Source organism: Pristiophorus japonicus, chromosome 13 (assembly GCF_044704955.1).
Source record: "Pristiophorus japonicus isolate sPriJap1 chromosome 13, sPriJap1.hap1, whole genome shotgun sequence".
Taxonomy (NCBI): Eukaryota; Metazoa; Chordata; class Chondrichthyes; family Pristiophoridae; genus Pristiophorus; species Pristiophorus japonicus.
In genome coordinates this window covers 55,456,624-55,482,651 of record NC_091989.1, presented here as the reverse complement: position 1 = coordinate 55,482,651, position 26,028 = coordinate 55,456,624, and the positions used below count along the sequence as shown (strand labels likewise).

Below are 26,028 nucleotides of genomic sequence, written 5' to 3'. Positions count from 1 at the left end.
TTTTTTTTTAAAAAGTCTCAATTATTTTTTCTGTGGTCTGGATACTCATTAAATTTGTTGTATGGTTAAAAAAACTCAAAAGGCAATCTAAATTTGTAGCATAATTGCTACCTTTTCCTGATTTATTCACATTTTAAAAATGTACAGGAAGACAAACTTTGAGAATAATTTACAAACCTTCATTACTGTTTCTATGACAACACTTAACATTAACATTTAATTAAACTTTTATCTAGTAATGCTTAGTCGTACAGACCTAGTCATCATCTGTTAACTATAGCTGGAGGTAATTCTATATGATACAGAACACTTTCCAGCCTTGCCTAGCTAATTAAACTAGCAGCTGCGAAATGGCCAAAATCAGTAATAGTTATGTCATAAAAAGACTTAATGTATCAGTGGGGCATGTTGAAACCTTGCTAAATATAGGTGAAACTGAGTACAGCAGTTCTGACCCCCATAAATAATGACATTAAAATACACACCTCAAGAAACTGAGCATTAACTTTAAACTCTGGTGGTGGCAATCCACGTTCAACAGCAGCACGCTTTCGCTCCTCAATACCACAGTAAAGGTGTTTGACAGCACGTGGAATTATACCCTGTTCAATGTCAGTGATGTTGACATCAAATCCAGTCCCCATGGTGTAAGTCTTCCCAGAGCCAGTCTAAGGAGACAAGATGTGTGTTTTTCTTCTCCAAAAACTTTGTTTAAATTAATTATTAAATACAGTTTACTATACACAAAATATTTAAATCTTTAACAAAAAATAAATGACTATTGCTTTGTATTTGCGCTCTTGAAGTTAATTTTACTTAATTTTGAAAAAGCTAAAATTCTTATTTTTCTTCCTCCTCTCATAACAATTCTGAGACTTGGATTCTTCAACTAGTCACTCGGAAGTGTGCAAGAATGAGTTGAGATGATTCCAATTGTCTCTTTCTCCCAATGAAGCATCGGAACTCATACTCAGCATCTTTCCCTCGGATATCCCAATGGCAAAGATGTGCATGCAGATATGAAGCTGCATCCAACCTCTTCAGTAGCTTATTGCACAACCAAGCTATTAAGTGTTATCTGTATTAAATTTATAGGGTGAGATCTTCCTTCAAGCAAGTACTTTAGAATACCTTACCCACAAATGTTATTAAAATAAACCTTATACAATATGATGCTCACCTGACCATATGCCAAAACAGTGGCATTGTAACCTTCCAAACAACCATCAATAAGCTTTTCTACGCACGTCAGATAAATCTCCTCCTGCTGTGTGTCCATATCATAAACAAAATCAAAAGTAAATGCTTTATCCTTTCCAAGGACAACCTGGGGCTCTCCGGGTATAACTGAGGTGCAAATGTGGCATCCTTCAATCTTCTCTTTAGCAAGTTGTGGACGAATTCTGTACAGAAAAGGAGGAAGGATTTGTGAATGCATTTTACGGTTGAACCAGAAAACTTCATAGGATAATGCTGTAATTGATGCTTCAATACACATCTTTCATAAAGCTTCTGCAATGTCGATTTAAGTCATGTTCCTGTATAATTCTCTACCTATACAACTGGTGTTTCAAGGGGCAATTTTATTTAGTGTAGCAGAAATGGAAAGTAATGTTATGCTTCAACCAATTTGTAAATGGTTTTGTATTTTAGAAAATATAACTTAGAACTGCGCAAACAGGAGGGTGAGTGAACCTTGACCTTTAATCTGCAGACATCGTCAGCCTTCCTCTGCAGGAACAAATACTTACACTATTGCCCCCTGCAATCAGGCCCTTCCCAATATACTTTTTTACCTCGGATACCAAGTCAGACTTTTCCACAACAACCATTCAGCGAACATCCTCACTTCTGATCTTATGATACAGGGAAGGTAACTGATGAAGCAGCTGAAGATGGTTGGGTCTAGGACACTGCCCTGAGGAACTCCTGCAGCGATGTCTTGGGGCTGTGATGTTTGACCTCCATATCACCACAACCATTTTCCCTTGTGCTAGGTATGACTCTAGCCAGAAGTGTTTTCCCCAATTCCCATTGACTTCAGTTTTACTAGGTCTCTTTGATGCCACACTCGGTCAAATGTTGCTTTGATGTCAAGGGCATTCACTCTCACTTCAGCTATGGAATTCAGCTCTTTTATCCATGTTTGGACCAAGGCTGTAATGAGATGTGGAGCCACGCGGTCCTGGTGGAACCCAAACTGGGCATCAGTGAGCAGGTTATTGGTGAGTAAGTGCCACTTGATAGCAGTGTTGACAACACCTTGGCATCACTTTGTTGATGATTGAAAGTAGACTGATGGCACTGTAATTGGCCGGATTGGATTTGTCCTGCTTTTTGTGGACAGGACATACCTGGGCAGTTTTCCACATTGTCGGATAGATGCCAGTGTTGTCGCTGTAGTAGAACAGCTTAGCTAGAGGCACAGCTGATTCTGGAGTAGAAGTCTTCAGCACGACATCCTGGATGTTGTCGGGGCCCATAGCCTTTGCTGTATCCAGTGTGCTCAGCCATTTCCTGATACCACGTGAAGTACATCGAATTGGCTGAAGACTGTCTTCTGTGATGGTGAGGACCTCAGGAGGAAGCAGAGATGTATCATCCACTCTGCAACCACCTTCAGCCAGAAGGGCAAACACTTCAGCTTTGTCTTCACCTGTAATGGCCTCCTTCTATGCTATATCGTTCTATGAGGCATACTGTTTGTTATTTCCATAGCATAGACTGTTGAAATACTAGAATGTGTTAACAACTTTTTTGAATAATTAGGTTTAGCCAAGTAGTGTATGGCGTATGATGTAACTAGGAATGGGAATCAACAGGACAATAAAATCGTGGCCATTTGTCGTGCTTGAAGTATGGTCCAGGATTATAATCCAGATTTATTCATTCTTAAAACAATAGTTAAGATTCTCATCTATATATCCTCACTTGAACAGACAGCTTCCTACTCAAAAGGACAATTTATTTGTTAATGGGTCAAATCATCTCTTCATTGTCCTTTTGCATTTACTTTAAACTTTGCTGAAGAAAAGCACAAGCCTCCAATAGCATAAGCAGTCAAACACTGGAACAAGTATAATTTCATTTAACAAAAAACCCCAGAAAATTTAAAGAAAGAAGCTATTCATGATTTTAAACAGAAGAGAAATTGTTCAAGCAGTGGCGGTGGGATTGTGTGTGTGTGTGTGTGTGAGGGGGGGGGGGGAGGGGGGGGGGGGGAAGGAGAGCTTTACACAATCAACACGAGTTAGCTTCCAGTGAGCTACTGATATTTTTACTCTATCAGTAATCATTTTTTTTTTTTAAAAACACAGCCTGTGCATAATTACTGAGTAGCTACTGTTATGTTACCTGTAACTTTAATATACTCAATATAGCTGATTTCCAGTATTATGGGCTCAATTTTCCCCCATTATCTGTGCCATTTTTTTGGCGTGCACCGTTTTTTTTTGGAGTAAATTCAAATCTCCAAGTTTCCCCAAAGTTTCTGCGTGAGTGTAATTCACTAAGGTAGGATTTTTTTAGGCTACGATTTTAAAACCTCATTGGGGGCGTAATCTGCCACCCATGTCAATTTTGGCCATTTAAGCAAGTTTGGCCAGCTCCAATTTACTCCAATTTTTCTTAGGACAGCGTATGTGACCATTCTGGAAAAATCTTCTGGGCAGTTACCAAAATTGGCACAGGTATCAGTTCCACGGCTGGGACAGCAGCAGCAGAAAGGGAGTGTGGATAGAAGGGGAGAGCCTTTTGGCCAGGGTTAGGAGCAGCACCCAGAGGGAAGCCTTTTGGCCAGGATTAACAGTGGCACCCGATGGGGAGGAAAGCCTTTCGGCCAGGTTTAGCAGCGGAACCCGGGGGGTGGGGGGGGGCTGGCCTTTCAGCCAGGGTTAGAAGCGGCACCAGCACTTTTTTTTTGGGGGGGGGGGGGGGGGCGGGGGGAATAGACATTTGGCACGTACACTAATAATTTAATGCTGGTAAGCTGCTGCAATGTGCAAGGTGCTTGTACAGGTTGCGATGAGTTGGCCAGAATGCGTTCTATGTTTCATTTTCCAGCGTCAGCCCGCAGTGCATTCCTCGTTACCTTGGTAACCCGATCTTTTTGGCACAGATTTTAGGCTCCACCCCCAAAACTACAGGACAGGTTAAACGGCACCAAAATCAATAATTCAAAACGGGGAAAGTGGGATGATTTTTTTTTGGTGCAGTTGGGCCCCAAAAAGTGGCATTGGGGAAAATTGAGCCCTATAATCCTAAAGGAGTATCCACTTTAAAAAGTTATTAAACTGAAAAAATAATGATACAGTGCCTTCAAATTACAGGAGTCTGACTACTGAATTCTACACCCCACAGTGCCACCCCTCACCCTCCGATTTCCAATAGATATTAAGAGCCCAAATTTGGCCCTCCGTTTTTTTTGGCGCAGTTACCCGAAGTGTGCAGACTTTCTGCTCTCAAAACAGCACCAAAAATATATTGCCGCATTCTCCCCGCTCTGTGGCCTCTCCCATGGTTTGGCACGGCTGGACCTATCCATTAGGGGGTGGAGCTTGGGCCCTGCACGAAAGTTTTATTGTTTAATTATTAATTTATTATTGATGGTTTTTATGCTTCATAAATGCTGTTGTGCTGTTTAGTGCTTTGCAAGGTCCTCTGTGCTTCCCTTCCCGACCCCCCCATTTCTGGCAACCTGCGCTGATTTCTTAACTCTCCGCAAGCGTTTTCTGTGCGGCCACATACGCTGGCCTAAGTTAGTTTGGAGCAACTATTAGCTGTCCATACTGGCTTAAATGGTCAAAACAGGCGCAGATGGTTGGTAACGCCCCCTTTTGAAAAAAAAACTTTAAAAAATCCTAACTAACTCACTTACACAGGTGCAAATTAAATGTGCAGAATGGGAATTTTTAGGAGTCCAGAAAAATCAAGTCGTTCCAAAAAAAAGAGCAACTCCTGGGCAAATTTGGGCCCCAAGGAACTACTTGCACAAACTGATGTGCAACTCTAGAGCACTGCCATATGTGCATATGGATGTGAATGGTAAGGAACTTGCCAAGCTAATGGGAGCGATCAGGAATACGTACTAAATTCTGACAGTCTCAAGCACTGATTTGTTCAAGGATCACTCCAGGGTTCTCAGGATTTTGGCAGGGTTGGAGTCAAACAATTTGAGGTTAAGTCCCAAAGCAACTCACTGTGTTTGTATTTAATTGTGTTACTCTCCCTCCCCCCCACCCCTCACAAAACAATGTTTTTAATTCATTTCTCTTCCACATGAACACATTTTATGTTATTAATTTTATTTCCCTCATGCTTGTTTCCTCTTTTCTGTGCATTGTTATTAGCTTCAATATAGAATTATTAAGAATTTACACAGTTTTTTTTTTGAGAGCCAACAGCTCCTCTCCCACAGCAGTTTACAGCATAGATCCCAGCCATGGTACCCGTCCGACCCTTCCTCTCTGCATATAAAAGCAGCCACAGAATTGGCCCCACACAGACGGAAGGCCATGTACATGCCAAGAAAGGGTGCTTAAGACAGGGTAAAGGCAGAACCATCCTCAACTTGTACTATAGAATTTTAAAAAAGAATGGCGCCCAAGTCGCTCTTCTCGCCTGCATTAAAAGAGACCTTGGGTGCTCGTAAGAAACATAGGGGTCAAGTTTTGGCCGACATCGGCGCCCGTTTTTCATGCCTAAAAGCACATCAAAAACTTACGGAGGAATTCTCGGCCTTCCAGCAGGCTCCTCGGAGCGCGGCGTGAAGAGATCAGCTGGGGGAGGCGGAGCCACAGCGTAGCGACGATTTTAAAAGTGCGGGGGGGGGGGGGGGGGGCTAACTCTGATCCGAGGGCATCGTGCTAGCAGCGCAGTAGGTTACAAACATTGGCACTCGACCATTTTTAAAGGAACTTGAAGAAAAGTGCTGATTTGTTTCGTGGCGCTCTGGGAGGCTTGGGATTGAATCTTGGTGATTTTTTGTGCCTGAAGGACTGCTTTTAGCAGCACTGTTGAAGAAATCACCTGCTGAAATCAGCGAATGCTGCTTTTTGCTGCTAAACTTCCATAACAAATGCTGCATAGGTGCATACAAAATAAGGACTGTGTGTTTTGAAAAATAAGTGTGTCAATTCAATACTGCAATGGAACAACGTCCACCAAAAATAAATTCTTGCATGAGGAAGTGGAGATATTAGTTAGCGTCATTGAGCAGAGATGGCAGGAGCTGGATATCAGCAACAGAGGTCGCATAAAAGTGCCACCTAAAGAAATGAAGAAACGTTGGAACCAAATTGCAGAAGATTACTGCGCAGTGGTGCATACCATGAGATCTGGAAGCCAGTGTAAAAAGAAATGGCACAACCTTGGTCAAGTAATTAGTGTAAGTAATATTTTCATTTTTTAATGTAATCGTAATTGTAATGTGACTATCTGTATGTCCCACCCTGCAGAAAGACGCACTCTGTAAAAAGTTCTATTTTACTCTTTGCAGAAGAAATTGGCCCACATCAAAAGGGAAACAACTCGAACAGGAGGAGGCACGCCCAATCTGCATCCACTGACACCCTTGGAACAGAGGGTAGCTGCTATGATGAGTCGTACATGGAGAAAAGCAATCAGTACAGTACAAGCTGGGCCCGCACGTGAGGAAGAGGGCAAGTCCTGAAAATGCATTGTGGCCCTTCAAATCAACCTGCTGCCTGGCCTGCTGTGTGAGAGTACTCACGCCACCCATCCTGTCCCCTCCTTTGCTGTTAAATATTTGACTGTTCTGATATATTTTGCAGAAGATGACGATGATGATGCCAACCCTGAAGATCCTGAACAAGAACCAGTAGAATCAGATGCGGATGATCCAGACTGGCTGCAGGCGGCGATGACTGAAATGTCTACAGGGGAGACCTTCCAAATTAATGTTTATGAGCTCACATTAAGGGAAATCAGAGTTTCAACCCCTTGCATAGGTTCTGATGCCACCTTCCATGGTTTTGATTCCGATGTTGCGGGTCCCAGTGGTGCTGGTGATATAATGGAGCAGTTTACACCCATTCACCCACTAGCCCAGCCCACGGTTTGCACTCGAGTGATGCCGGATGCAAGACCCAGGGTGGCACCATCCCAGCCCGCGCCTTCCACTCTAGTGCTGCCGTCTGGAACACAGAGCGCCCCACCATCCCAGCCCGCGCCTCCCAGTGTAGTGGTGCCGCGAGGCAGACCCAGGCAGAGGAGGAGGAGATTGAAAACAGGCTCTCCTGAGATGCAGCGTGCAACAGATGCGGCTCAGGTTGTGGAATTTGGTATGGAGACCAATGAGCTTACCCGATCAGTCATCGGCAGCGTCAGTGCAGTGGGTGAAGAGGTGACGGTACTGACGGGAGAAATAGCAGTAATGACACGGGAAATTAGGGAGGGAATGTCAGAGGGAGTGCAATCGATGGCACAGGCCGTCAGGGAGGGCATGCAAGTGATGGCACAGGCCGTGAGATAGCTGCTGCAATATGGGCACACAGCCCTGCCAATCAAATGACACCCCCATGAAGAAGTGAACATTCAATGAGATGTGGATGAGAGATGGTTGCAGCCTTTCTTTGCTGTTTTTGTTCTTGTTCTTGATGTAATTGTAGTAGCGTTTTTCAAATTGAAATTGTTTTGTAAGTTTAACTTTACAAGTTTAAGTGATCTTAACATTTTTAATATGACTCTTGAAGATCACTTAAAAAGTAAAGTTTGATACAACAAATATTTTATTAGTGATGTTAACTTTTCAATAAAATATTTTTTCATTATAACTGAATCGTTCCATTAACACATCACAACATAGGAACAACTCCAAAAAATAAACATGTCCATGCGCAACATTTGTCGCAGAGCCCTCAGGCATCAGTAATTGAAGCGTTCACGGATGAGCTGCTAACGCATGGCTCAAGCAATCGTTAAAGGAGCACAATGGATGGGCCCTCCTCCGACCTAATGCTCCAGCATCAGGCACTTGCATGCTTTCCTGATCGTCATCATCCTCATCCTGCTCTTCCAAATTATGATCAGGCACTGGCCCCTCATGTGGGTCTTCTGGTTCCACTACCAGCTCCTGCTGCCTCATGATGGCTAAGTTGTGCAGCTTGCAGCACACAACAGTGAAGTGACCGACAATCGGAGGAGAGTATTGCAAGTGGCCTCCGGAATGGTCCAGGTATCAGAAACGCTGTTTCGAGATGCCAATGGTCCTCTCGATGATGCTGCGCATCGCAATGTGCGCCATGTTGTATTGACAGTCAGCTTCCGTCCGTGTTATGTGTAGGGGCGTCATGAGCCAGGTGGCCAGGCCGTACCCTTTGTTTCCCAGTAGCTAGCTCTGCCCTTCTGGCTGCTGCTCAAACATGTCAGATATAACGCTGTCACGTAGGGTGAACGAATCATGGGCGCTGCCAGGTATCTCGCATCGACTGACATGATGCGCTGCTGGTCGTCACACACGAGCTGCACATTAATGGAGTGGAAACCTTTTCTATTCCTGTACTGCTCGGAATCCTCCACAGGTGCTCGCAAGGCGATGTGGGTACAATCAATGCAACCCTGTACCTTTGGAAAGCCAGCAATCCTGAAGCAGCCCACAGCCCTGTCATGGATTGCTTGTGCAGTCATTGGGAAATTGATGGAGTCATTCCTCCGCACACAGTGCAGCAGTGACCTGGTAAACGCAGGCATGTATTGCACATTGAGAGATGGCGCCCACATCTCCAATTGTAGCCTCAAACATAGAAGGCAAGTGCAGCTGTTACCTTCACTGCAACAGACAAGGCAGTCGGCATTCTGCTTCTGGACTGCAAATCTGCTCTCAGCATAATCACAGATCTCAGCGACAACTTCTCTGCAGAAACGCAGCCTTTTGACACAATCAGCCTCGCTCATGTCCAGGTACGAGCACCTGGCTCGATATTGCCGATGTGGGTAAGGTCACCTGCCCATCAGCCTACAGGCTATGACGTTCCTGGTGCGGTAAGCTCTAATCAATTCTCTCCTATGCAATGAATTGCTAGCAAACCATTGCATAATCCGTGGTGCTGATAATGCAGCACCCATACTTGAATTACAAATTTAACTTTTAAACTGGCTGGCTCTCCCGCCTGGTGCTTTGCACGCCTACCCTGTCTGCTGGCCGAACAGCCTGCAACCTATAAAAATAAATTCACAGCTATGGAGGCTGCTGCGTTGCCTGTGTGTGTGGCTCCAACCGTGTCCCTCCCCTTTCTCCTAGTCGAATGGCCTCAAGCTCCTCCACAGCTCGAAGGCTGCTGACTGCCTCTTCGCCTGCCATCGTGCCACTGACGCCGCCCCTGTCTCCTGGCCAATGCATTAGCTAACACTACTTTATTATTATAATGCAGAAAATTAATCATTGCGACACAAGAATGTACCACCATATCTCGATCTTAGTGGGTTTTTGCTTACTGACAGCATTATAGAGCTGTACTCAATGTCTAAGATTGCAATAGTTTAGCAAGGCTATAAAAAAAAACTACAGGTGCGAGAAATCTGAAATAAATGCTGACTGACTTGGGAGTGTTTCCAGCATTTCAGCAAAGTTAAGCTTCCAATTCACATTCAACATGTCACCTGACAATTTCAGCAGTTAGAAACATAAAACATAGACCCTCTTCCTTCGCAGACTGGCTGTTGTAAGCATTGACTTCAAGGATGCTGTTTCTCCTCCAGGAATGCCTTTGAAGAACTGCCATCTGTGGTTGCTGTCTTTTTCCTTTGGTCGTCATCTTCTCATGTTAACTAACCGGATACCTTTTTACTTGAGCTAGGTTCAGAGACTTAAACTATGAACCAATAGATGTAATGCACATGAGTTTTACTTATAGTTGATTAAACTCTTAGTCCCTCTTGTTTTTGCAGAATCTTTCAAAAAGTTCTTGACAAGTTTTTAAACTTCACCCTTTCGAAAAGCTTCTGAGCACTGTTAGAATTGCAAAGCAGATTCTCTACACTGCTTAAGATTAGAGGTTAGGCAAAGCATGGCTGCATACCTTAATATGACAAGCATGTGTGAATGGTGGTAAAACTAGAGCAGCAAAATCCTGATTGCCAGATGGAAAGGATCGATGTAGCAGGATCAACCAGAGACACATACATGTTAAAACTTGATTGGCAGATGTCAGTTAGTTTTGACAAAAACTACACCTTGTTGCTGCTATTTCCAGATTGTGACACTGGCTTCAAGACTTTTCCTGTTAACATCTTGCTGTTGCAAGACATAGCACATCAATATAAATGCTTTGTTAACTAAGAAAGCCAATAGTGTGCCCCTAATTATTCCAGAGCTCTTTCCTGTTCATTGGTCCCTTTATTGCAAGACTCATATGCATCATGTTCTCATAACCTTGAGGGGTCTGGATCAGTTTACTGGAAACAGAATATAAAAGGTGCTTTGAATTTCAATTTAGCAGAACTCAAGGGTAAATATTTGTTTTATAGCATACATGCACTGTCTTTTAGAATAGCTGGCTTTACTGGGGTGGTTATATTTTGCACACTGTTGGAGAAATTAATCAGGCATTGAAAATTTTCTGCTGCAACCTTACTGGGGCCAAGAATGCACCACATAGAGAACAAATGTAACAATACTGATTCTTAGTTTAATTTAAAAATGGAATCATGAACATGATTCACAACATCAGTAAAATTCAGTTTGACTTATTCAATTAAGCATAAACAGATGAGAGAATGCGATCTCCAAATTACCAACAAAAACAGAATCGGACTTATTTGTAGCCCTGAATGTCAGGCATGCATGGCAGCATATAAATAAGGCTATTCATTTATAAGGGAAAATTGTTATATCGCTACACAAGTCTTGTCTCTTTCAGCTTGAGATAGCACCCGATATGGTGTGTAGCTTTCTATCTTTAATACTTAGTTCTGTAAAAATTAAATGTAAAAACTGGAAGCACAGGTCAGTCAATGTCTAGAGGAGAAAAGATAGGTTTTTGTTGCAGTTTTAAACATTTCAACTTGGGCAGGTCAGATATGTCCCTACTGGAAGCATGCCGGGCAGCTTTCTCAGTTGCTCGACTTAAGAGACTCTCAAATATATGTTTCCAGTTATGATAGACATCTAGTTAGTGGGGAAAAAAACTTCATCAGAAATGTAAACTGAAAGATAAGCAAATTCCTCAACAAAACTGGAAAGGTGTGGGTTAGGGAATGCATTGGTAAAAACTGTCAAATATGCTGGTTCCAGTCACAAAGAGGCAATTATTCTTCAATAGTCTTGGAACAGCTTTTTTTTAAAAAAGCCATTAAGAGGTGAAATGCCAAAATCTCAGTCAGGCAGTAAATCAGCATTATAAGAACAAAAGGGACATGAAAATAACTAATTAAGGAGGCAGAAAAACAAAATAGCCTCCAAAGTGGAAGTGAAAGGGGATGGCGTCTGTGGCAGGGTCCAAAGATAACAGTTTCAGTCTTCCAGATATTGAACAAGAGAAAGTTCTGGCTAATCCAGGACTTTTATTTTAAAATCAGACAAGCAATATGACAGCACAAAGGCAGTTGAGGGCAAGTTTGGGAGTTATCAGCACAGGTGGACACTAACCCTGTGCATATAGATGTTTGTCAAGATAAGGCATAGAGATCAAGATGAGCAGGGGTTTATGGATATATCCTTAGCAGATTCTAGGGATGACAATGGGCAGGAGGGAAGAGAAGTCATTGCTGGAGATGTGCTGGATGAGTTCAGATAAATGGGAATGGAACCAGGAAAGGGCAATCCTAGTGAGCTGGACAGCAGAGTATAATGGGCCCAAGTTTCCACACGCGCCTAGAACGGCGCAGCCCCGACCTGGACGCCCGTTTTTCACGCCACAAAGTGCGCCTAAAAAAATCCTCGGTATTCTCCACCTACTTGCAGGTCCTCTGGCCCTCGGCGCAGCCAGCACGAGCTGTGGGGGGGGCGGAGCCAGGTCACTGCGCTGAAAACAGTGCCGGGACCTCTGCACATGCGCGCAACAGTGGGCACGCAAGTGCAGTAGCTCCAGGCACCGAACTGTGTGGGAGGGGCCCGAAGCACGCAGCCCCTAGCCCTGGCTGAATGGCCTCAATGGGGCTGCGTGAATAAGGCTCCTCCCACGGCCAGTTCCTGCTCCCCCCCCGACCAGACCCGACACTCGCTCCCCGCCCCCGCCCTGCCTCCGGACCAGACCCGACACCCGCGCCACCCCCCCCCCCCCCCAGACCAGACACCCGCGCCCCCCCCCCCGCCTCCGGACCAGACCCGACACCCGCGCCCCCCCCCCCCCACCGACTGACCCGACCCGCGCTCCTGCCCCCGGACTGGATCTCCCCTCTCTCCCCCTCTCCCCCCCCCCCAACCCAACCCAACACCACCTACCTGTAAATCTGGTGCTGGGGACGGGCCGGCAGCCTTCTGTCCCGAAAGGCCTGCCTGAAGCACTTTCACACAGGTAGGAAGATGGTTTATTTAATCTTTTCTTTGCTTATAAATGTTTATTCAGGTTGGATTTATTTGTATAAATATAAATAAGGATTTATTATAGAATTTAATGACTTCCCTTCCCCCCACCACCTCGTTCTGGATGCCTAATTTGTAACCTGCGCCTGATTTTTTAATGTGTAGAACAGGTTTTTTCAGTTCTACAAAAATCTTCACTTGCTCCATTCTACTTTAGTTTGGAGTACGTTTTCACTGTGGAAACTTTGAAATCAGGCGTCAGTGGCCGGACACGCCCCCTTTTGAAGAAAAAATTCTGTTCCAAAGTAGAACTGTTCTACCTGACTAGAACTGCAGAAAAAAAAAGTGGAGAATTGCGATTTCGAAGATAGTCCGTTCTCCACCAGTTGCTCCTAAAAATCAGGCGCAAATCATGTGGAAACTTGGGCCCTAAGTGTTGGAGGAGGATGGCATGATCAGCCATGTCAAATGCCAGAGATATATCCAACAGGATAAAGAAAGATTAGGCACCATGACCAGTCACAAAGGATGTAATTCAAAAATTTGACACGGGCCATTTCAGTGCTGTGGGAGGGGGGCCTCAAAAAGATGAACATGGAGCTGGGAAGTGACAACACGTTCAATAATCGTAACGATGCTGTGATAATTAGAGAACAGATATGTCAAAAAAAAGAGGATAATGACACTACTTCTGGAAGTGAGAGTGACAGCACCTGAAAAAAAAGGGAACCACAATGTCAGCTAGCCATGAGAGGTAAAGGAGTTTAGTGGGGAAGTGATCAGGAGAGCAAGTGATGAATCTCATGGATGAGACGAGATGAGTAATAGAGAAAAGTGAGGTCATACATCTTGGAGAAGCTTCTTGCTCCAACTCCTTTTTTAGGATTTAAAGATCAGGTAAATTTACATTGAGTACTGAAACAGCATTTAAAACAAAAGATAGCATTTAAAATAATGGGACAAACCTTGGTCGAACTGACACTTCATATAATGGATACTTAAGTTTGGTTATGAAATGTTAAACTTGATGATTCGAAGAAACTCAACATCAAATTACAAATAGTAAATACTGTATTACGTAATTAAGTCAACTTTGAAATCATGTCTTTAACAAGGTCATAATCCTGTTTATTTATTTTACAATAACTAAGATGAGTCTTCACAAATATGAGATTCAACTTCAGCTTATCCAATTGTTTATAAATGGCTGATCTCACAGCACAAGATTAAAGATCACACTTTTGATAATTCTTTATTTTGAATAGTCAAAAAGAAAAATAAATCTGATACAAGTTACTAAACTTCAACCTCAAGCTATAAACTATGTTGATCAGATTTCCAACCTTAAAGCTTTTTAAAGCTTCAAAGCAATAGTAAAAGTCAAAACACCTTCAAACTAACAAAAAGAATTGAAAGAATCAGTTTTATCTTAAACAACTGCAGAAAGATGATAAGTTTCGGAAATGTTCAATCTACACTGGGACTTAAAAACAACAAACCCGCTGCATCCTTTATCACATGATATGAAATTGGAACAAAAGACCATTTGCATTTATCCTTCAATCATCTTCTTTTGAAGACCTCAAATTCTTGCCGAGATCCAGTTCCATAGACATCAGTGTCCTATGGTATCTTATGCAAGTGACCAATGTACGTACCTTGACAGCAAGCAAACTATTCAACTACATGAGGCATAATCAAGCCCAAATCATGCTCCTGCCCAATATCACAAAATGAGCTCCTGGATAGTTATCAAGACCAAAGAAATCTGAACACCAAGGCCAATTGCAGCACCCTTTTTGCTCCAAGCATCTTCAGCAAGTCACAGACTGGCATGAGATTTGCTGAACTCAGCACGAACCTTGATTAAATCTAGGATCTTGGTACTTTATCAGTAGCATTCAAACCACAGATCAGATGTGGCCCATGAGCTCTAGTAATCCAGCCTAAGCCCAAACAATTCTCTGCTAGTTTTGTTTTTCACTGGTTTGTACAGTTTGAATTTTGTAGACCTGGATATTTAGACAAGGCTGCTTAATACTGCTGCTTAATTGGTGGAAAAGTCCTACATTAGAATACCAATATCCAAGAATCAGCAGCATGACATATATGCAGATTAAAACCATCATTTAACCTGTACAAGTGCGCCATGAGTCCCTATGCTTTGGACCAAAATAGTCCAAAGACAAAAAGCTTGGACTGTTTTTGATCATTCTAACTCCTGCCAATTTATTAAAATGCATCTCTTCCCACAACTTACAAACTTAGATTCCAGATACACACGTGGTTGTGTTTTCAGGTCCATTTATGTATGTTTGTATACTTCATTTGTGGCTGTGCATTTCTGCACCTGCTGAACTGCAATTATATCCTTATTACTGGGTAACCAGAAATGAACACAGTAGTCCAGATGGAGTCTTTCCAATGTTTTAAACGAAAACACGCCTTCTTCATTGAGCTGAACTCTAGCCTTCTGTTAACTCAGCACCTTTATCATGTAAAATTCCTGTGTTTTTTTTTGGGAAGTGTAATTTACTATTAGTCAGTGATTTGTATCATTAACAATGAATAGTTCTGTTTAAAGATGTGCTTTCCAGAGCAGAATAGGGTGTCCTCTTTTTTCACCAGTGAGATAATGGTATTGTCAGCAAAATGCATTCCATTTAACAGGTTGTGCAGGCACTACCAAAACACATCCACATAGTCAATGTAAGTCAAGACTGGAATTTCTACATGGATGACAATATTTTTGCATACATGGCAGTGAGAATGTAGTATCTTACAGGTGAATTTATGTTGCATTTGACAATTGATTTGAACTTAATATTTGTTTTTATTTAAAGTTTTTGTGTTCCTCATAAACCAACATTGTATTAAACCAACATGCAGTGGCCAGCTGTCATTTCATGTGACTTTCTACAAAGACTGGTTATTGTACTTGTGAATGCTATGCAAGCACATCTGATCTGCATGTCCTTTCTTGGTCGACTGAATGTTAAATAATATCCTCCTTGGGGAATATACAGAGTTAAATTTTGTTAGGACTCCTCAGAATCCACAGTTTTTTGCACACTCCATCAACTGTACACTTCTTGGTAAATTATATAAAGTGTGCATCTTACAGACACAGCAAATTAATAGTTCAAGAAACCAGAAGCAAAGAAGCTGTGTACATCCAGATTTAATGCAATCTAATCTGTTATTGCAGGGGGGGGGGGGGGGAAAGAAAGAGAGGGGTATACTTTACACACATGCTCCTGCCTTTCAAAACAGATCGCTAATCTTCTCCAATGCAACATATCACTTTTCAAAGAGCATAGCTCCTACAAACAGCAGAGGCAATCATTTATCCTGTTTAAAAAAAAAAAGAGGCAAATGCTATCATAAGAACAAAGCTTTGTATTGCTAAGTGTTATTCCAATGCAGATGTTTCCATCATCGAACACTCAAATGTCAAAAATAAAACTTCATTACATAAAAAAGGTAAATCACTTAATAGTCGAAATGATTTTGAAAGCTTAACAAATTTACATCATGAAAATAATATGCTGTAATTTGCGGTCTGCACAAGTTCAAGGCTTAGGCATGTGCTGCACAAACTTGTAATCTGTCAGATCGTATGAAACCCCAGGAAAACGGCATTTGCTTAGAGAGTTGGGCTATTTGCCCAACTTCTGCCCAGCAAATGCCCATGAAATTTTTATGCTTGGTAAAAGCAGCCTGCTTTTACCATCTAAGTTTAAAAAAAAAAGGAAAATATTGTATCAATAATTTATTTTAAAACCTGTCAAATAATGTAAGTTTACTTTTCTTCCCTTTAAAACATTCACATTTATTTTTCAAAAAATTACATTTTTGTTTCAAATATTTAATTAAATGCCATTTTTAATTAATTTTAAATGTGATGTTTTTTTAAATTTGAAGTGTAGCTGTATTTTTGGGGGTATTCCCATTTATACTTAATGGGGTTTTCGTACATACGAAATCCCCATAAGCATGAATGGGGATCCCTTTCCGTTAATCATTGGGCTGGCTCACGTGATCTCAAGGGTGCTTGCGAACCAACGTGCACCCCTGGGATATGTGGGCCTCTTCCCCCATGTACCCGGAGAGGCCCAGGACCATAAATCGCCATACCTCCTGGACGACCAAGTATGCGGGCATTTTATTTGCGGATTGGAGGCATTCTCCCGCGGGAAGCTTGAGACCACAAATTCAGGGCCAATCTTTCCCACTAAAGATGGAAAAAGGGCCTAGATCTCGGGTCTGAGGAAGAGGAGAAGCCAGCATGCTCTGAAAGATCAACTGGAAATTGACCAATGTTGTGCCAGCTGTGGAAATGTATTTTTATCTAAGCTGATACCACATGGTATTTTTGTGCCCTTTTTAATATATAACAAAATGGAGTCCTGGTCCTTCCAGAAATTTCTGCATAAAGCAGTCAGCTTGCATAAACAGCTAAACCTGGCTTGAAAGGGCTGATAGCCACCAGACAGCTAGGAGGCAAGTCCTGCTGAAACAAGTACATCCACCCCCCCCCCCCCCCCCCCCCCCCATGGTGCTCTCCTATTGTCTACACGACACCAGTTCCACGCCACCCCACCCTTTTCGAAGTACTCAAACCACCAGCCATTATCTCTTGTAGAGACCTCATCCTTTTGATGCAAAAAGATAACTGACCAGGAAACTGGACAATCCTGACACAATGCAAGGCAGGTAATAGCTCATTACCACACTCTCATCGAGTAATGGCCGGCTGGCCAACTAATAACCCTGACAAAAAGAAATATCTGGAAACCATGTCAGGACAAGGATGTAGTAATTAACTCTATCTGTATTCACTGACTGCGAGACAGAGCCAATACACAGGGAGAGGCCATAACTTGGGTTTTACTGTATAAATATCTCGTGAAACTGTACCATTTCAGAGGTGTTCACTTAACCATTGACTGAGTGTGACCTTTCCCTTGCTAGCAAGTAAATTAAAGAAACTTCTGCCGGAGCTGAAGGTGTCTGAGTCATTTATCGGAGGTCGAGATTTCGACACAGCCTTGGCTCAGTGGTGTCCCCTCAGAGTTAGACGGTTGTAGGTTCAAGTCACATTCAAGGGACCTGAGCACATAATCTAGGCTGACACTCCAGTATAGCACTGAGGGACCTCTGCACTAACAGAGATAGTGTCTTTCAGATGAGATGTTTAAACTGAAGACCCTTCTACCCTCAGGTGGATGCAAAAGATCCCATGGTACTATTCAAAAGAAGAGCACAGGAGTCCTCTTCCCAACCCCACTGCCCCCCACCCTCATTTCCTGGCCAACATTTATCTCTGAACCAACACCACTAAGTATAAAGAGATTATCTGATCATGAGCTCATTGCTGTTGCTGTGCTCAAATTGGCTGCCACGTTTCCTACATTACAACAGCAATTACACTTCAAAATTATTTCATTGGTTGCAAAGCATTTTGGAGCATCAAGGTTGTGAAAGGCACTATCGAAATGTCTTTTTTTTCTCTAAACTCAATCTTCTTTTCAATTCCTCCGAGGCTGTGCACACTTCCCTTATTCCCACACACCAGCAATCCCTCCTACTCACCATCAGCAGTGCCACAGGAGATCTGCGAGTAAACAAATTATTCACAAAAAAGTGCTCAAAACATCTTGCATTGTTCAGAGCGAAGTACCATCAGATCCTACTTAATTATTTAGGATTCCTTCACTTTATATCCTCCATACACATGCAAAAGTTTCTCTGAACAAGGTATCTACACATACAATTTAAAATCTTGCATCTTTAGCATCACATACTTCCAAAGTATCAAATATTGAAGGCACAAAACAGGGACTAAATCACATAACCCCCAACTGTTAAGCTAACCATGCTGATTGACTCAAACATCTTATGAATTAAAAGTGGAGCAAAACCTGCTTTCATTCACTGTGCAAGCAGGCAAAGCCATTAAATAGCCAGAAACCACAAAAAAAGTAATCTTAAACCATCTTTCAAAGCCACCATTCACAAATCAGCACATACCTGTATTATAAGACTGATCAAATTGGTCAATTCCCCCAAAAATATGTACACCAATACATTAAAAAAAATCCGAAAAAAGCTACTATTCATAAGGCATGTATTGTTTGTTAGAAATGCTTCCAATAAGTTTCTCCCACAGACTGCAATTCTAATTGAAACCTATAGCCTGAATTAAAGGCATTGTTTAGAAGGTTTTTTGTGTCACCAAAGAGAAAACTGATATTTCCGGAGCCAGAGACCGATGCACTTCGATAGTGAGCTCGCTGATTGCTACTGAAGTCAGTCAGGCCTGGACTATGGCAACTGGCCACTTGTTCAAGGTCTTGGCCATTGGAGACTCAGTGGGAAAAATAACCAGTTGTAGTGCAAGAGATGGCAACTTAAGCAAGTGCAAACCCAACACGGGAAACAACCAAATAAAATTTTAGATAGAGTGAAAAAAAAAAAAATTTGGCACTGGAGGAGGAAAGAACAATGCGAACAAGAAAGAAAAACCCGACAGGAGGCAAATACTGTAAATTCCTCACTGTGGAGGTTTGAGAAAAATATATATCTTAGTGTGGTTTAAATAATTAACAGTACGAGGTGTGGCAAAAACAGAACAAAGTTACATGTATCTTATGCCAATTCCTCCACCCTCTCCCCACATTAGTAATATGTAGCATTAAATATTGTGTTTGTGAGACCTGTATCTTGAGTATTAGCAACGTAGTAGTATCTTGCCAGTCAGGTGATATTACCCACATTACATTGACAAGTACTGTTGCACTTAGGACACTATGGCATGCAGCAAGCATTCACACTTCAGGTCCTGGATTATCCACAAGAAATATCAAGCAATTATTAATCTCCCTTTACAATAGCATGTTCCCATCATCATTGTGCCACTTATTCATGTACCCAAGTCACATTTTAGATAAATATGGGAAAATACTGCCAATTGTGGTTGGCATCACGGAGACATGGCTCCAGGGTGACGAAGGCTGGGAACTCAACATCGAGGGGTATTCAACATTTAGGAAAGATAGACAGAAAGGAAAAGGAGGCAGGGTGGCGTTGCTGGTTAAAGAGGAAATTAATGCAATTGTAAGGAAAGACATTAGCTTGGATGAGGTGGAATCGGTATGGGTGGAGCTACGGAATACCAAAGGGCAGAAAACACTAGTGGGAGTTGTGTACAGACCTCCAAACAGTAGTAGTGATGTTGGGGAGGGCATCAAACAGGAAATTAGGAGTGCATGCAATAAAGGTGCAGCAGTGAACATGGGTGACTTTAATATGCACATAGATTGGGCTAACCAAACTGGAAACAATACGGTGGAGGAGGATTTCCTGGAGTGAATAAGGGATGGTTTTCTAGACTAGTATGTCGAGGAACCAACTAGGGGGGAGGCCAATTTAGACTGGGTGTTGTGTAATGAGAAAGGATTAATTAGCAATCTCGTTGTGCGAGGCCCCTTGGGGAAGAGTGACCATAATATGGTGGAATTCTACATTAGGATGGAGAAGGAAACAGTTAATTCAGAGACCATGGTCCAGAACTTAAAGAAGGGTAACTTTGAAGGTATGAGGCGTGACTTGGCTAGGATAGATTGGCAAATGATACTTAAGGGGTTGACAGTGGATGGGCAATGGCAGACATTCAGAAACCGCATGGATGAACTACAACAATTTTACATCCCTGTCTGGCATAAAAATAAAAAAGGAAAGGTGGCTCAACCGTGGCTATCAAGGGAAATCGGGGATAGTATTAAAGCCAAGGAAGTGGCACACAAATTGGCCAGAAATAGCAGCGAACCCGGGGACTGGGAGAAATTTAGAACTCAGCAGAGGAGGACAAAGGGTTTGATTAGGGCAGGGAAAATAGAGTATGAGAGGAAGCTTGCAAGGAATATTAAAATGGACTGCAAAATCTTCTACAGATATGTAAAGAGAAAGGTTAGTAAAGACAAACGTAGGTCCCCTGCAGTCAGAATCAGGGGAAGTCATAACTGGGAACAAAGAAATGGCAGACCAATTGAACAAGTACTTTGGTTCGGCATTCACTAAGGAGGACACAAACAAATTTCCGTATATAAAAGGGGTTAGAGGATCTAGTAAGGAGGAGGAACTGAGCGAAATCCTTATTAGTCAGGAAATTGTGTTGGGGAAATTGATGGGATTGAAGGCCGATAAATCCCCAGGGCCTGATGGACTGCATCCCAGAGTACTTAAGGAGGTGGCCTTGGAAATAGTGGATGCATTGACAGTCATTTTCCAACATTCCAAAGACTCTGGATCAGTTCCTATGGAGTGGAGGGTAGCCAATGTAACCCCACTTTTTAAAAAAGGAGAGAGAGAAAACAGGGAATTCTTGACCGGTCAGCTTGACATCGGTAGTGGGCAAAATGATGGAATCAATTATTAAGGATGTCATAGCAGCGCATTTGGAAAGAGGTGACATAATAGGTCCAAGTCAGCATGGATTTGTGAAAGGGAAATCATGCTTGACAAATCTTCTGGAATTTTTTGAGGATGTTTCCAGTAGAGTGAACAAGGGAGAACCAGTTGATGTGGTGTATTTGGACTTTCAGAAGGCTTTCGACAAGGTCCCACACAAGAGATTAATGTGCAAAGTTAAAGCACATGGGATTGGGGGTAGTGTGCTGACGTGGATTGAGAACTGATTGGCAGACAGGAAGCAAAGAGTAGGAGTAAATGGGTACTTTTCAGAATGGCAGGCAGTGACTAGTGAGGTACCGCAAGGTTCTGTGCTGGGGCCCCAGCTGTTTACATTGTACATTCATGATTTAGATGAGGGGATTAAATGTAGTATCTCCAAATTTGCAGATGACACTAAGTTGGGTGGCAGTGTGAGCTGCAAGGAGGATGCTATGATGCTGCAGAGTGACTTGGATAGGTGAGGTGAGTGGGCAAATGCATGGCAGATGAAGTATAATGTGGATAAATTTGAGGTTATCCACTTTGGTGGTAAAAACAGAGACACAGACTATTATCTGAATGGTGACAGATTAGGTAAAGGGGAGGTGCAACGAGACCTGGGTGTCATGGTACATCAGTCATTGAAGGTTGGCATGCAGGTACAGCAGGCGGTTAAGAAAGCAAATGGTATGTTGGCCTTCATAGCGAGGGGATTTGAGTACAGGGACAGGGAGGTGTTACTACAGTTGTACAGGGCCTTGGTGAGGCCACACCTGGAGTACTGTGTACAGTTTTGGTCTCCTAACTTGAGGAAGGACATTCTTGCTATTGAGGAAGTGCAGCGAAGGTTCACCAGACTGATTCCCGGGATGGCGGGACTGACATATCAAGAAAGACTGGATCAACTGGGCTTGTATTCACTGGAGTTCAGAAGAATGAGAGGGGATCTCAAACGTTTAAAATTCTGACAGGTTTAGACAGATTAGATGCAGGTAGAATGTTCCCAATGTTGGGTAAGTCCAGAACCAGGGGTCACAGTCTAAGGATAAGGGGTAAGCCATTTAGGACAGAGATGAGGAGAAACTTCTTCACCCAGAGAGTGGTGAACCTGTAGAATTCTCTACCACAGAAAGTTGTTGAGGCCAATTCACTAAATATATTCAAAAAGGAGTTAGATGTAGTCCTTACTATAAGGGGGATCAAGGGGTATGGTGAGAAAGCAGGAATTGGGTACTGAAGTTGCATGTTCAGCCATGAACTCATTGAATGGCGGTGCAGGCTCGAAGGGCCGAATGGCCTACTCCTGCACCTATTTTTTATGTACCTGTTTTTCTGCCCAACTGACAAAATTCAGCACAGTAATTTACATCATGCAAGGTGGATTAACCAAGGGAAAAGCCAGTCTTTCCACTTGAAATTTATTTTGAAAATCCCATGATGCCTCATACCTCAGCTTCTGCTTAGAACAGTGTGTACATTATCCCTTGCTGAACAACACGATTACTGGCATTTTCATTTCAAATAACTGCTGGCATCCTGTAACTGGCACAGCCAGTCACAAAATATTCCACATGAATCCAAACTCTTACTAAGAAGCTAACAAAATCTGGACTACATGTCATTTTCTTGGCAGAATTAATGATGTTTTGAACATGACTTTTTAAGCATCTGCAGCTAATCAAATACTTGTTCCTGTTGTTTGCTAAGCTTCTTCCTAAAATAATTTAAATCACTTGGAACTACAACAATTATATAAATGTTTACACATCTTACTCTTATCCCAATTCAACGTTGCTCAATTCAAATTATTTGTTAAATCAATTTTAGCACCAAATTCCGTGTGTATTATTTGCAATGCTTAATTCAAATATTTGGATAATCCAAAATAATAGCTGAATTATCAGTATACTGTAGTTTATGTAAACCGACTTAGCCTCCCACACTGTTCCAATGAAGCTCAACGCAAGCTCGAGGAACAACACCTCATCTTTCGACTAGGCACTTTACAGCCTTAACATTGAGATCTTAAACACGGCTCCAATTTTCTCTTGGACAGCAAGTGCTGGTAATGGAGGATGGTTGCAGCAGAGTCACTGGGAGTGGAGGTGGTGTGGATTGGTGCTTGGGGTGGAATCCCCTATCAGTACAAGGCCAGCAGGATGGTTCACACTACTGGTGTCTACCTGCCTTTCTTCCAACACATTCCTGGCCCACGGATTTCTTCTGCTCTTTGCCAGAATGTTCATGCTTCCCTCCCCCTCTGCTATTCTTCTATAACCACTTATACCTCCTCTAGAATAAAAGCAGAAAATGCTAGAAATACTCAGCAGGTCAAGCAGCATCCGTGGAGAAAAAGTTAAAGTTTTAGCTCTGTGACCCTTTGTCAGAACTGGAAAAGGTTAGGAGATGTGAGCAGATTTTAACCAGGTGCAGAGGCAGGGAAAGGGGAGGAGTGATTGAATGCTGCAAATCGAAATAGAAGAATCATCAACAGCTGCCGTCTAAAAAAAATAGGGGCAGAGGTTATGGTCTGAAATTGTCAAACTCTATGTTGAGTCCAGAAGGCTGTGAAGTGCCTAATTGAAAGATGAGGTGCTGTTCCTCGAGCTTCATTGGAACAGTGCAAGAGGCCGAGGACAGAGGTCAGAGTGGGAGTGGAGCGGGGAATTAAAGTGACAGGCGACCGGGAGCTCGGGGTCACCCTGACCGACTGAATGGAAGTGTTCCATTCAAAGCGGTCACCCAATCTGTGTTTGGTTTCCCCAATATAGAGGAGACTGCATCATGAGCAGCGATTACAGTATACTAAATTGCAAGAAGTACAAGTAAATCACTGTTGCACCTGGAAGGAGTGTTTGGGGCCCTGAATAGTGGGAAGGGAGGAGGTAAAAGGGCAAATGTTAAATATCCTGTTCTTGCACAGAAAGGTGCCTTGGGAAGGGGTGGGGATGTTTGGGGTAATTGAAGAGTGGACCAAGATGTCACAGAGGGAGCAGTCCCTTCGGAATGCTGAAAGTGGAGGGAAGGGGAAGATATGTTTGGTGGTGGGATCACGCTGAGGATGGTGGAAATGGCAGAGGATGATCCGTTGAATGCGGAGGCTGGTGGTGTGAAAGGTGAGAACAAGGAAAACCCTATCGTGGTTCTGGGAGGGAGGGGAAGGGGTGAGAGCAGAAGTACAGGAAATGGAACAGACACAGTTGAGGGCCTTGTCAACCACAGTAGAGGGGAATCAACCACAGAAGAGGGGAATCCTCAGTCGAGGAAAAGGGAAGACATATCTGAAGCACGAGGTTGGAAGGTGGCATCGTCAGAACAAATGCGGTGGAGACAGAGAAATTAGGAGAATGGAATAGAATCCTTACAGGAAGCGAGGTGGGAGGAAGAGTAGTCCAGGTAGTTGTGCTTATAGTGAATGTTTGTTGATTGTCTCCATTTCTGGGGATATGCTGAGAAGTCAAGGAAGAGTCAGAGATGGACCTTGTGATGGTGAGGGAAAGGAGGAAATTGGAATCAAAGTGAATGAAGTTTTCTAGTTCAGGACGCGAGCAGGAAACAGCACCAATAGTCATCAGTGTAGTGGAAAAGATGTGAGGAAGGGGACCAGAGCAGGACTGGAACAAATAATGAGCCACATATCCCACAAAAAGGCAGGCACAGCTGGGGCCCATGTGGATTCCCACAACAACACCTTTAATTTGGAGGAAGTGAGTGGAGTCAAAGGAAAAGTTGTTCAATTGAGAACAAGTTCAGCCAAGCAGAGGAGGGTAGTGGTGGATCGGGACTTGTTGGACCTCTTGTATACCTCCTCGGGACCTTGTCTCATTATCATCCCTTTTGCCCTGCACTTTCACTTTTGTTAATGAGTCACTCCTACCCTCCACCCAATCACAGATCTCTCCCTTTTATTCTTTTCCTGTCCCTTTTCCCTGGTTCTGTACTTACTTAAAAGTTATCCATCTCTAACATCTTCCAGTTCTAATTGAAGGTTGTCAAATTCAAATGCTAACTCTGTTTTGCTCTCCAGACGCTGCCTCACCTGTTGAGTATTTCCAGAATTTTCCATTTTTATTTGTTATACTGCGGTTGGTTCATTACTGTGATTATTTGCACGGTCTTGTGTCCTTCTGCACATATCCCCGCATGCAGGGGGGGGGGGGTCTAAACAACATCCCACCCCTACCAGAACGCGCATGCCCTGGTTAATAAGCAAAACAGATTGAGACTACTTTCAAGGTGGTCTCCACCAAATGCATTTACATCTGGCACCAGTTCAGCTAGTTAAACTTCGTATCTACATCCTTGTAGCATTGAAAACTCTTCACTGCAGTACAAAATGTGGAGACGGTTTTTACACTAAAAGCACAGTACTGCACCTTTGTTTTAACTTAAGCCGACAATAAGTTAATACACGTCTTTGCAAAATAGGGCTGTTGAGTGAAGAATCCATAGGACTGGGCTCATGTATGCAAACAAGATGAAACTCGCTACTTTCCTGGAGAGGGAACTTGGCAGCTGCTCAATGAAAATGCATGCATTTATCTGCACTGTAACAGAAAATGCATCAACTCAGTTGATTATCTGTGAACAGTATCACTATAGAAACATAGAAAATAGGTGCAGGAGTAGACCAGTCGGCCCTTCAAGCCTGCACCATCATTCAATGTCATGGTTAATCATGCAACTTCAGTACCCCATTCCTGCTTTCTCTCCATACTCCTTGATCCCTTTAGCCATAAGGGCCACATCTAACTCCCTTTTGAATATATATCGAACGAACTGACCTCAACAATTTTCTGTGGTAGAGAATATGTAGTTGGATGAGGAAGGCCATTCGGCCCATCTAAATCCTGCATTTCTCCACTGCAACATCCAATTGTTTCTTAAATGCTTCCAGGATTTTCACCTCCACCACTTTAATGGAAGTCTATTCCATATACCAATCAATCTGTATGAAGAATTTCCTGCCACCAAATCTAAATTTACCATTTGCTAGTTTGTCCCACTATTTATCTTCCATTCCCTTAAACTTGTATATCTCTAGAAGATGGATGCCTTTTTTTGGGCTGACAGACTGGAGAATCTGTGTCTCT

General features: G+C 42.8%; 1 protein-coding gene across 3 annotated transcripts in view; it reads right to left on the bottom strand.

Annotated features, from left to right (window-relative positions):
- Positions 1-26,028, bottom strand: part of LOC139278581 (kinesin-like protein KIF21A) — a 187,283-nt gene that overhangs the window by 149,687 nt on the left and 11,568 nt on the right. For all 3 annotated transcript variants that reach the window (XM_070897506.1, XM_070897508.1, XM_070897507.1), the window contains exons 2-3: positions 1,181-1,403; positions 486-668 (exon numbers count right to left, since the gene is read on the bottom strand). In XM_070897506.1, the coding sequence (XP_070753607.1) occupies positions 486-668; positions 1,181-1,403 (406 nt within the window). The remainder of the gene's footprint in view (positions 1-485; positions 669-1,180; positions 1,404-26,028) is intronic.